This window comes from Molossus molossus, unplaced genomic scaffold (assembly GCF_014108415.1).
Source record: "Molossus molossus isolate mMolMol1 unplaced genomic scaffold, mMolMol1.p scaffold_m16_p_2, whole genome shotgun sequence".
Lineage (NCBI taxonomy): Eukaryota > Metazoa > Chordata > Mammalia > Chiroptera > Molossidae > Molossus > Molossus molossus.
Genome location: NW_023425355.1, coordinates 114,451,273 through 114,463,685, shown reverse-complemented (window position 1 = coordinate 114,463,685; position 12,413 = coordinate 114,451,273). Strand labels below are relative to the sequence as shown.

Sequence of the window (12,413 nt, the reverse complement as noted above, 5' to 3'; positions counted from 1 at the left end):
TCCAGGTAAGAGCTGGAAGAAAAGCCAGGTGATAAAGGGTAACTGCATTAAGGGATTCCAGGAACAGCCCCTGATCCCAATAAAGGATCCGACTACAGCATGCTTTCCTGTCACAAAAGGGATCAAGTAAGACTACGTGAAGAGTATAAATGCATAAACACGAATTTAAAAACCACGTTAAGGCATATGTCTTCAAATGGTGGGTCAGCAGACCCTTTCCTATAGCAGTCCTCATTTCCAGAACTGTTCTGATTAAAGCAAGACTGGGAAGCCCAACCCCACATGCCAGCACCTCCCCCTCTCCAAAATTTAGTTTTTGAGGCACCTTTTTCTAACACCGAGGACTCTACAGACACCCAGGGCTTGAAACCCATTGCAGTAGCACACCTCCACTAGAGTTAAAGATCTAGGAAGATCCTGGACATTCTGATTACAGATGAGAAGAGGGGCCAAAGAGTGTGATTATTCAAGTGCAAGAAGCTGAACTCAGATCTTCTGGCTACTAATTCAAGTAGTGACATCTCTACAAAATGCTGCTAAAGAAAAATCTTCACAATTTATTCGAACAGCACACAAAATTTCCTATGTAAACACATGCTTAGAGTCTATTTTTCAAAGTAATTTAAATATCCCATGGGTAATCATACTGAGTTTTTTTTTTACTTACTAAGCCTTATTTACATATGATACTAAAGTAAACCACAGCCTATCACAAGATCACAAACCCCTATTTTCTGCAATCTCAACAAATGATATTTTAGAAGTTTGCTATTTTGAAAAACTAGAAATAAGAAAAATTAGAAAAAATTAAGATTGCAAAAGTACTTTAAGTTTTCATTAAGAACAAAAGGGGTGCCCTGTCTGGTTTGGCTCAGCAGGTAGAGCATTGGCCTGCGGTCCAGAGAGACCCGGGTACGGTTTCCGCTAAGGGCACGTATCTTGGTTGCAGTTTGTCCCCGGCCCTGGTTGGGTCATGCGGGTGGCGACCACTTGATTTGTCCCTTTCACGTCGATGTTTCTGTCTCTCTCTCCCTCCCACTCTATCTGAACAAAAAATGAAAAAATGTCCTCGGGTGAGGATAAAAAAAATAATAATAATAATAGTAAAAAAGAACAAAAGCGGCATTTCAACAAGGGTGCCCAGATAATTAAATAGGGAAAAAATTGTCTTTTTTTTTACCAAAGTTATTGGGACAACTGTATAACCCCATACAAAAGAACATAGTTGGACCCCTACTTCACACCACACACAAACATTAACTAAAGGTAATCTGAATGTAAGAGCTAAAACTATAAAACTCTTAGAAGAAAACACAAGAGTACATCTTCAGGACCTTGGGTTAAGAAACAGATTCTTTAGGTATGACACGAAAAGCACAAGCAACAACAAAAAAATAGACAAATTAGACACTGTCAAAATTAAAAACTTGTGTTACAAACGATACGTCAAGAAAGTGAAAAGACAACTCACAGAATGAAAAAAAATTAGTGCAAATTATTATACATGAAAATGGATTTATATAAAGAACTGTTATGATGCAATATAAAAAGATAATTAATCTAATTATAATATGGGTAAAGGATCTGGATAGACATTTCTCCACAAAAGATTAAGTGAAAGGACACCCTGGCCGGTTTGGCTCAGCAGTTAGAGTGTCGGCCCTCAGAACAAAGGGTTGAGGGTTCGATTCCCAGTCAAGGGCCTGTACCTGGGTTGCAGGTTTGACCCTGGCCCTGGACAGGGTCATGTGGAAGGCAACCAATTAATGTGTCTCTCTCACATTGATGCCCCCCCCCCATCTAAATATCAATGGAAAAAATATCCTCGGGTGAGGATTAACAACAACAAAAAATGATAAGTGAAAAGATGCTCAACAATCATTAGGGAAATGCAAATCAAAACCACTATGAAATACCACTTCACACCCACCAGGATGGCTAGAAACAAAAAAATAGTCAATAACAAGTGTTTGTGAGGATGTGGAGAAACTGGAACCATCACATGCTACTAGTGGAATAAAAAAGAGGTGTTAAACATGTCAAAAGGTAACACACAGAGTTACTATATGACCCAGCCATTCCATTCATAGGCACATATATATCCAAGAGAAATGAAAACATAGGTCCACACAAAAACTTGTACACAAATGTTCATAGCAGCATTATTCAGCAGCATTATTCATCATAGGCAAAAAAAGTAGAAATTAACCCCATCAATGATGAATGGATAAACAAATGTGGTCTATCCATACAATAAATTATTTGACAACAAAAATTAAGTACTGAAACGTGCTATATCATGTACAAACCTCAAAAACATTCTGCTAACAGAAATACACAGAAGACCATACAATGCAGTAAGTCCTCACTTAATGTCGATGGGTTCTGAGACTTTAAGCAAAACATACAATAAAACCAATTTTACCATAGGCTAATTGATACAAACAAGAGTTAAGTTCCTATGGCATCTCATCAACAAAATAACAAAATGACATTGCACTATACAATGTTATTTGAGGATCTGCTGTATCATTACTCTGAAATGTCCAGAAAGGCAATTCTATAGACAGAAATAGATTAGTGGTGCCAGGGTGCTGGTGGGAGGGGTGAATGGGGGAGTGACAACTAATGGGTACAGGGTTTCTTTGTGGGATGATTAAAACATTCTAAAATTAGATTGTGGTGATGGCTGCACAGCTCTTCGAATTTATTAAAAAACACTGAATGAGTGAATTATATCACAACAAAGCAATTAAACAAAATGGAGGTCATTTGGGCTTTCTAATTCCAATGAGTGCTTTAATTATGCTTTCCAATCATAAATATTAGGGCTGCATTTAACACCTTTGCTTGAGGGATTAAAGTGTGTGTGTGTGTGTGTGTGTGTGTGTGTGTGTGTATGTTGGGGGTGGGGGTTGGGGAGAACAACTTCCACTGCATCTTAAAATTATCTGAGAAATCTAATGTTAAACTTTGATGGGGTTACTAGATATGGCCCCTCAAAACAGATTTAGCCACTACATTCACCAGATGTCTGGCATACCCTTTATTTCTTTTTTTTTTATCCTCACCCGAGGACATTTTTCCATTCTCTGTTCAGATAGAGTGGGAGGGAGAGAGAGAAACATCGACGTGAAAGGGACACATCGAGTGGCTGCCACCCACATGACCAACCAGGGCCGGGGACAAACTGCAACCGAGGTACGTGCCCTTAGCGGGAACTGAACCCGGGTCTCTCTGGACCGCAGGCCGACGCTCTAACCGCTGAGCCAAACCGGCCAGGGCTACCCTTTATTTCTTTAAGGTCCACATTTGCATTTAAAGTTTTTTTAAATTTTTTTTGTTAATCCTCACCTGAGGATATTTTTTCATTGATTTTTAGAGTGTGGAAGGGAGGATGGGGTGAAGGTGTGGGGTGTGGGGGGAGATAAACATAGATGTGAAAGAGACACATCAATTGGTTGCCTCCTGTATGATCCCAACGGGGGCCAGGGATCGAACCTGAAACCCAGGTATGTGCCTTTGACCAGGAATCGAACCCATGACCCTTAGGTCTGCAGGCCACTGCTCTAACTGCTAAGCCAAACCAGCCAGGGCCCACATTTGCAGTTTTAAGTTCAGCTGCTCTTACTCTTAAGCTTGTCTTAGATACTCTTTTTCACCTCTATTTTTTCACCTTCCTTGGAAATACTGTATTCTAAACATAAATTTGTTTTCTTGACCTTCTATCTTTTCTTCAGGCAGTGTTTTTATCTACCTCATCAAAGTAGTTTTAATTCAGTGTGACTAGTCCATATCTAAGAAGCTGCTTTTTTTTAATATCATGGATTGAGATGGGCTCTGTGATGATGAAAGGCAGTATCTTTGCTACTAGAACTATGAAGACTTCATATTTATATGGCACATCACCTCACTTAAAGGCTGTTCACTGTGGGCACACGGTAATCACAGCCAAAAACAAATGGGGTAGGAACAGTAAATATGCTCACTATGATACAGTGAAACTATATTCCTAGGAAGTGCTTACTTTCTAAATGATTGACTATCTCCCAAAGCTCTGAATCTATTAGGTAAATAGAAGATTTTTGACTATGTGTATATATATCTGTATCTTCTTATAGTGAACCCTGTTAACACATTAACAATTCAAAAAAATGTTTTAAAAGACCAAGCATAAATTCTGCTTCAAAGAGGTACATTTTATAACTATATTATAAACATTTGCAAAGCTGCTTTAACCTTAAAAGAAAAATTAAAAGAAATAAGATTCATATTAAAATGTTAAAACAGCTTCCATTTCAATAGGAAAAAAGAGTTTTAAGGAAGGTCAATATGTATACATTTAAAAAATAAGGCCAAGCTAAATAAGAAGAAAATAAGGGGGAAGTTAGGACAAGCTTGGATGATCACAAGTAAAAATGCAAAAATGTCCAGCCTCCACAACAAAACCAGTATATCAGGAAAGAAGTCATATTAAGACAGACCCTTCAGAAAATAAAAGTGAATACTAATTTAAACAAAGACAGACAGAAATGCCTATCTAAAAGAACCCACAGATGCCCTGGCTGGTGTGGCTCAGTTGGCTGGGTGTGTCCTGTGCTACTCAAGAGGTCACCAGTTCAATTCTGGTCAGGGCACACGATACTCGGCGAAGGGTGTGCTTGCATCGAGGTTTCTCTCTCTCTCTCTCCCCCTTCCCCTTTCTCTAAAAAAAAAAAAATCTTTAAAGAAAATGAAAATAAAAATAATGAAAGAACCTACAGTTTTCATTGGCATTGAAGCCTCTAAGAACGGCTTTCAGTTCCTGAAGCTTCTGATGAGCTCGTGCATGAACGCTGTCAATCAGGAGTTTTTCTATTGATAAGTGATCAATCTGCATAGACAAGAACAACAAAATCATATGTGCAATTCAAACATTTTTACTTTAAAGCCTGAGTAGATTATTGTGCTTTAAGATATTTCCTTTTAGAGTCACACTGATTAAGTACAAACTTAAAGTTAAAATAAACATGTGGTATTGGTAGCTTAAAGACTATAAACAACATTTTGGCAAGTATAGATCAAGATGCTATATGTATCAGTTATAGAGGTTAAATGACAGACCTTAAAAATAAAATGGTCTGATCAAAATTATAAAATATGAAAGAACATCTTTTAAATTATAAGATTAGCCCGGCCAGTGTGGCTCAGTGGTTGAGCATCGACCCGTGTACCAAGAGGTCACCGGTTCAATTCCCAGTCAGGGCACATGCCCAGGTTGTGGGCCTGATCCCCAGCGGGAGGTATGCAGGAAGCAGCCAATCGATGTTCTCTCTCATTGATGTTTCTATCTCTCTCTCCCTCTCCTTTCCTCTTTCTCTAAAAAAATCAATAAAGAAAAAAAAATTATAAGATTAGATTTTTTAAAAAAACAAATGCAAAAGCATAACAATCACTTAAAACAAGTTCCATAAAGTGTTTTAGAAGCAATTAGGTAATTTAAAGAATTTGTACTAAAAGTTTAAGTATAAATGGTAAGTTATATTCATTTAATAAACCAATATTAAAATATATTGCGATCACGTACCTTCATGGCTCTTTCTACTAATTTAGAATCAGAAGCTGGCAAAGGAGGGTCATGAAAAATCTGTAAAGGCTTAGAGACATCATTCTCATCGATTTTAATGGTAACTTTGTGAACAGATGCCGTCCCTGTTTTTCTCCCAAGAACCTGTTGACTAAAGAGAAAAAATACACAATTTTTTTCAACAAAGCCTGTTAACTTTTAGAATGAAATAGAGGCAATTCATTGTATGCCTTAGCCAGAGCCTAGAACACTGTTTATGGAGGGAATACATTAATATTGGGAAGACAGCTATTCTATAATCAAACACAGTATTTGATTTACTAGATCAGAAAAACAAAACAAAAACCCCAGACACATAATTCAGAAATAAAACACATACACACAAACAAACAAAAATCCCAAAACAAAACAACCTATATTCTAAATGGTATCTAATCATCTCTGATTCCTTTGCAGAAAATGGAAATCAAGCAAAGTTCATACAGAAAATCGGGGACTGTAAACAGCTCGATACTAATTTTTCCCAAAACCATCCGCCAAAAAAGATTTTAAAAGGCACAATTCAAAATGTAAAACTGTGATAAGCAAACATGTTTATTTATTTCTTTAATTTTGAATATTTTCTTTATTGATTTTAGAGAGAGAGGAAGGGGGAGGGGGAGAGAGAGAGAGAGAAAAACATCAGTGAGAGAAAACATTGGTTGGCTGCCTCCTGCAGGCCCCCCACTGGGGATCAGACCCACAACCTGGGCATGTGCCCTGACCAGGAATGGAACCAGCGACCTCTTGGTGCATGTGTCAAAGCTCAACCAGTGAGCCACACCGGCCGGGCAAACATGTTTTTTTAAAAACAATATCCAACAATCTAAGTCTTTTATCAGTCTGGTATGAGCCCAGAGTAATCTAACTTTTTAAGAACAGTAAGTCTTAGTACAGATAGATGTTTACATATTTAAAACATGTCATGTTCTAAGAAAGTTGTCAATTATGGATGTCCTCTGTAGTTTATATGATACCACAGGACCTTTACTATACAAAATCATTGCTAGAGGTACACAGCTATCAGTATATAGTATATCGAGTATATGAGAGAAGAAGAGAAACAAAGAATACAGTCACAGCAGGAACCCACCAGAATCAACTTTACTTACTTCCAAACTGAGAGGGAGAGGCACTTTCCAGGATGATACCTTTCCACTTGCACAAGGTCTCCCCACCGCTCACGGATTAACATTAGAGTTTGGGAATGAAGCACTTCTAACTGAAGTGATAAGCAGAAAGAATCTGATGGATCTCATTAAGTAAATATAATATATATTGCTACAACAGCCAATGAAGTACAAGCAAACTTCATTTAACAGAAGCTCTATTCCCCAAAAGTTGGTTCTGAAAGAAATTTCTGGAATTATATTTCACCAATGACTTATCCTAAAAAGTTGTATAATTGGTGGCATAATTTTAGAAAAAGATATATTTAATTTTGATCCAATATAAACAAACCATAAGGTCCAAGTTGTCCCTTAATTCATCACAGTTTAGAGAATATGGGTAGACCAAATACTATTATTTTTTTCTCCAAATAGTACTGTTTCTAATTCATCATTTTTTGTTTTTACCTGCAAAGTCAATAGTAAATTTAAAACTTGTTTATTATAGATCACTATTTTTCACAATGAATAGTTCGCCCAGCCCCATTTCTACCCAAGAAAGGTGATGTGGAGAGTTTAGGTTGCTACACTCCAAGAGTAGGGGCAGATGAAAATGTGGAGGGGAGAGGGAGACACAAATTCCTTATAAATACATGTCTCAAATTTCAGAAGGATACGTAGGCAGTTGTACATGTCCTGAAGAGGTTTCTCATCAGCAAAGAGCCTAGACTGCACCAGCTGATGGATGAAGTTGATTTGCATGCTATGGACCAAGGCTCGCCCGTCTTCCGTTCACAGGAGAAAACACAGTGGTTAATCAGAAAAGCGTACAGATCATGTCATAGCATCAACTAAGAAAGAATATATTAATTAATAATGAATTTTTTAAAAAAGAACTAAGCCCTGGCCAGTTTGGCTCATTGGTTAGAGCATCAGCCCATGGACCAAGGAATCATGGGTTCGATTCCGGTCAAGGGCATGTACCTTGGTTGCGGTACATCCTGGCTCTGGTCAGGGTCATGTGGTAGGCAACCAGTCAATGTTGTCTCTCTCACATTGATGTTTCTCTCTCTCTCTCCCCCCACCTCCTTCCCGCTCCATCTGAAGATAAATGGAAAAATATCCTCAGGTGAGGATTTTTAAAAAATTAAAAAATAAAAGAAACTAGAGAATATTTTATTTAAACACTGAAACCTCTAAGGTCAGTAGGTAGTTACGATTATCAAATCTGCTTCAAATTACAGGATAAATAAATTGCCAAAAACATTTATTATTCTGCTAAAATGTTTCAATGATATAAAAACATCAAACATTTAAATCAATATTTATTATTTAAATCCATATTTATGATTTACCTCCTGTTTCCTTATCCTCTACTAGAATTTCTAGCTTGAGAAGACGCCATGGAACATCAGGATCATCTCCCATTACAGTCAAGGTGGCTTCAAATTCTCCTTCAACTCGAAACTTCACCCGGCCATTTGCTTTTAGAAGAAGAAGAGTAAGTCTACTTTGCTGAAAAGTAAGCAGCTTTTTGCTAACCCAGAACTTTCAGTCTTGCTTATAAGAAATTTTAAGCAGATTGAATGTTTTTTTCCTAAATGTTCAAACAATTCAGTGGTTCCTTCATTAGCAGTAGCCAGGTTCCAGGTCATCAAGAAACCAAAGGCAACTCTTTTATCATCAATGAACAATATTTTCTTGAGGCTCAACCCTGGGACTTCAAATACCAGCACTGCATTTCCAGGTAAGAAAGAGAAATGATAGGGCTGGCAAGTCATAGATTCAGACACCACCAGAATTGTAGGTCAAAACTTCATAGTGGCATTTGAATAAAATCCCAAAAGCTTTATAAAAAATATTCTAACAAGTCAATTCTTAAAAAAATAACCTTCAGATACATACCAACTGTAAGATTGGCTAACTGAGGAGGAAGATCTGTGGTTACAAGACGATGTCTAAGAATCTGGTTCAGCTGGTGAAGTGTGGCTTGTTTCTCAATTTTGGTAATCGGGTCTGGAGGAATAATTTTATCCTTCAAAAAAATGTTAAGTGATTTTAAAATAATGTACAAAAAGGCATAATTTTTAGCTTTATGTCTTTACACAGTTTTTTCTTATTCTACCCAAGAGAATCTCAACACTCATTTCTGCAGTCTATATCCAGTAATAGTGACCTTTACCACCATGCATTAGAGTGCCAAATGATTCCACCAGTCACCTAGTGAAGACGGTCATGCAACATGATCTTCTTCATGCTCTATTTATGAAACCAACTTAATGTCACTAGATGACATCCACCACTTCTTAAAAGTATAAAATACAACACTACCACGGCAGTAAAAAACTACAACAATGAAAATTTAAAAACTTTCTCCAAAAGCAATTAGCATGCAGTATTTTCATATCTGAAATAGATGTAAGTTACATCTGCACATCTGTTCACCCTCACAGGAAAAAAAAAATTCACCCATTTTGTTAGCTACTCACATTCTGACCCTAATTTATTTAAAAACACAATTTTATTGATAGAGAAAATAACAAACTACATGAAATACTTGTTTTAAAAATATAAAAGTTTTTGCTGGTCTACTTAATAATATAGGAGGTCCAACGCCAAAGCCTTCAACTTTAAGGAGAGAATGTACTTACCCTAATGCAGGTTGGCAGCCGTGGATAAGACCCAGTAGTCAGTACATCAATGGCATAGGGAATGGCAAAACTAGGTAGGCGTGCATGGACCAGAGCATCTCTAGCTAATGAGGCCAGTCGGTCAGCAGTGTCCACAAACAAGATGGCTTGTTGATCTAAAAAGCTTGAGATCATCTTTAAAACAAAGGGTAAATGTATTAAGCTTCCTTGAAAACTAGCCACTTTTTCACTTCAAAAATTGTCGATTCATTTCAAAGTAAATTTCAAGGGGAATTAATATAGGTGTTTCATATTACAAAATATTTCTTCAAAAATGTTCCCAGCCCTGGCAGTATGGCTCAGTTGGTTGGAGCATCATCCTGTGCAACAAAAGGTGATGGGTTTGGTCCCGGTCAGGGCACATATGGGAGGTAGCCAATTGATGTTTCTCTCTCATATTAATGTCTCTCTCTCTCGCAAATCAATTAAAAACAAAAAAATACATATCCTCGGGTGAGGATTAAAAAAAATTATTTAAAAAAAAATTTCCCCAGTAATTTGAAGAAATTTTTTTTTGAAGAAATATTTTTTAAAACAATAATCTATCAATATAAGTAAACGGTGTTCCAATTCATTTCTTCATCCTTAACATTACAGATACACAATATCACATTAGAAAACATAAATAGAAAAAAATGCTTTTTACTACTCTTACAGACTTCTAGAGTTGGTTGGTCACAAGGAGAAAATTCTGAGATGTCCTAAATTAAATTACAGCAGGCCAGAGGGTGGAAAAGGCAAAAAGGGGAGTCAATCAGTTAAGTACAGTACAAAACCAACAAAAGACTGTTCATGCTCCTTCACGTAGGTTGGAATTATTAACTTCCAGGTGGCTACCTAAAAAGAGAGAAGAGCCAGGCACCATTAAACCCCAGGAGACTCCACTTCTTGTGTGCACATGAACTTTAAGGAATCTGCTGTGCCTATCCCAGAACTAGCCCTAGCTTCACCTTCTCCCACCCCTTTTGCCTATAGCTAATGAAAATCCTTTCAGAATGACTTACATCTTCCTCCATCCCCACTTGATGTATGAAAAGGCTTGCAAAACTCTAGGAGGATGGACATGTCTGTCTTTCCTATCTAGCCATGCTGCTGGTGGTTTAGACTCCATGCCCCAAGATCAGTCTTTTTTGCTAGCAATGGCCTAATAAACTTTCTTTTAAAAAGACTTTCACAGTTAAAATTTTTGTTTAACAGTTGGTAATGAGGTGTGGACTCCTGGACCCAGACTGCCTTGGTCTCAATTTTAATTGTGCAATTTATGAGATCTAGGTCAACTTTATGCCCAGTATGGAGATCCTTCTCATCAGTTCCCTACTCAGTGCATTTTATAAGGGCTGAAATCTATTTCCTTGAAACTTTTATTTCTACTTCTATTCTGGAACAACAGTCTCTCATGCCCTTCAAACTGGGGCAGCCCAATCTAACTTCAAGTTAACCATTCCACGTCACTTCAATAAGTCTTCACATCCCCAAATTCCTGACTTAACATCCTTGTCTCACTGCCTGGAAATGCTCGTGTACCATTGGCCAATTTAAAATATGGTATCCAGCCCTGGCCGGTTTGGCTCAGCAGTTGGAGTGTAGGCCTGCGGACCAGAGAGGGTTTGGTTCCCGCTAGGGGCACGTACAAAAAATTTTAAAAAACTTAAAAAAAAATATGGTTTCCAGAATACCACATCATGCACACACAATGCCCTACATTTTCTCAGCGTTTCCATACTTATTTTATTATCTGATTTTCACAAGTCCAAGAAATAAGACAAAATCAGAATTCAGATAGAAAAATCTGTTTAAAAGAAGAGGGAGCATCACCTTAGCATCATAATATACACTAAATGTGGCAGACAGGGAGAAATCTAACAAAGCCTGTTTGTTGGACTCCCCTCTGTGTCCCACTGTTTCTGGGTGGCCCGGCAAGAATTTGTTTACCACATGTTTGCTCTTTCTCAGCTACCTGTAAATTGCCTGCTTTCTCTTTGAAATACCAGACCTCTGCCTCTCTCTTCTTAGTCCAAAATGGCATTTAAGCCTCAAATGCCCAGTATGTCCTCCAGTCTTACATTCTTGTGGAACTTCCATATGTACATATTAATAAATTTGGATATCTTCTCCTATTAATCTCTCATGTTAATCTGATTATTAGCCTAGTCAGAATAATTTAGAAAGATGGGAAGAACTTTTTTTTGTGCTCCCACACTATAAAATGGATTTCTATCAATGCCACCAGTACTAATTTCTTCTTAGAAGCCACTGCTAACACACAGCAAGCTTGGAGTTAACTAAAAGGCCTTGATCTTTTGCTCATGAATATGAATCTCTAACAAGCAAGATCCGCTTTCCCATCCTAACTTAAAGCAGGACTGGAATCTGATTTTAATATATTTAAAACCATTTTGAATCCTGCTTTCTCTCAACTTCTGAACTGGTTTTTACTCAGATTTAGGTCATCTCAGTTCTCCCTTCACTCAGGACACTGTAAAAATGCTTATCAGACCAAAGCCAGGGCCAAAAAATAGCAAAGACCTCCCTCCAGGAAGACATGCATCAATCCTAGTGGGGTGCCACAGTCTATCCAGCCCAAACCCCTCCTGCACCTTAAACATGAGTAATTAATGAAACACTCTAAACCACCTTGCTCAACTCAAAATACACTAGCTTCAGTTATATTCCTTTGACTTAGAACTCAAATAAAGATTAAAACTTTAGTTTTCAGTAACTTATTAGTGAATCTATGTAGGTCCCTAATGATCAGCATGTTTGTTTTTTTCTTTTAAGTACTCACATACCAGCTATTAATGTGGCTAATAATGTTTAAATTTTTTAATTTAAATTTTATTTTTCAATTACAGTTCACATCCAATATTGTTTCGTATTAGTTTCAGCTGTACGGCATAGTGGTTTGACAATCATATACTTTACAAAGTGTTCCCTGATTCCTTAAAATTAAACTGAGCATCAGAGATATTTCTCTAAGAAACATATAAAGTGGCCAAAAGCATATGAAAA

The 12,413-nt window shown here is 37.3% G+C and overlaps 1 protein-coding gene across 1 annotated transcript in view; it reads right to left on the bottom strand.

The window, feature by feature from the left end:
* Positions 1-12,413, bottom strand: part of MED14 (mediator complex subunit 14) — a 74,846-nt gene that overhangs the window by 49,780 nt on the left and 12,653 nt on the right. The window contains exons 4-10 of the mRNA XM_036270456.1: positions 9,366-9,539; positions 8,620-8,749; positions 8,070-8,198; positions 7,392-7,499; positions 6,718-6,850; positions 5,567-5,717; positions 4,762-4,873 (exon numbers count right to left, since the gene is read on the bottom strand). Of these exons, the coding sequence (XP_036126349.1) occupies positions 4,762-4,873; positions 5,567-5,717; positions 6,718-6,850; positions 7,392-7,499; positions 8,070-8,198; positions 8,620-8,749; positions 9,366-9,539 (937 nt within the window). The remainder of the gene's footprint in view (positions 1-4,761; positions 4,874-5,566; positions 5,718-6,717; positions 6,851-7,391; positions 7,500-8,069; positions 8,199-8,619; positions 8,750-9,365; positions 9,540-12,413) is intronic.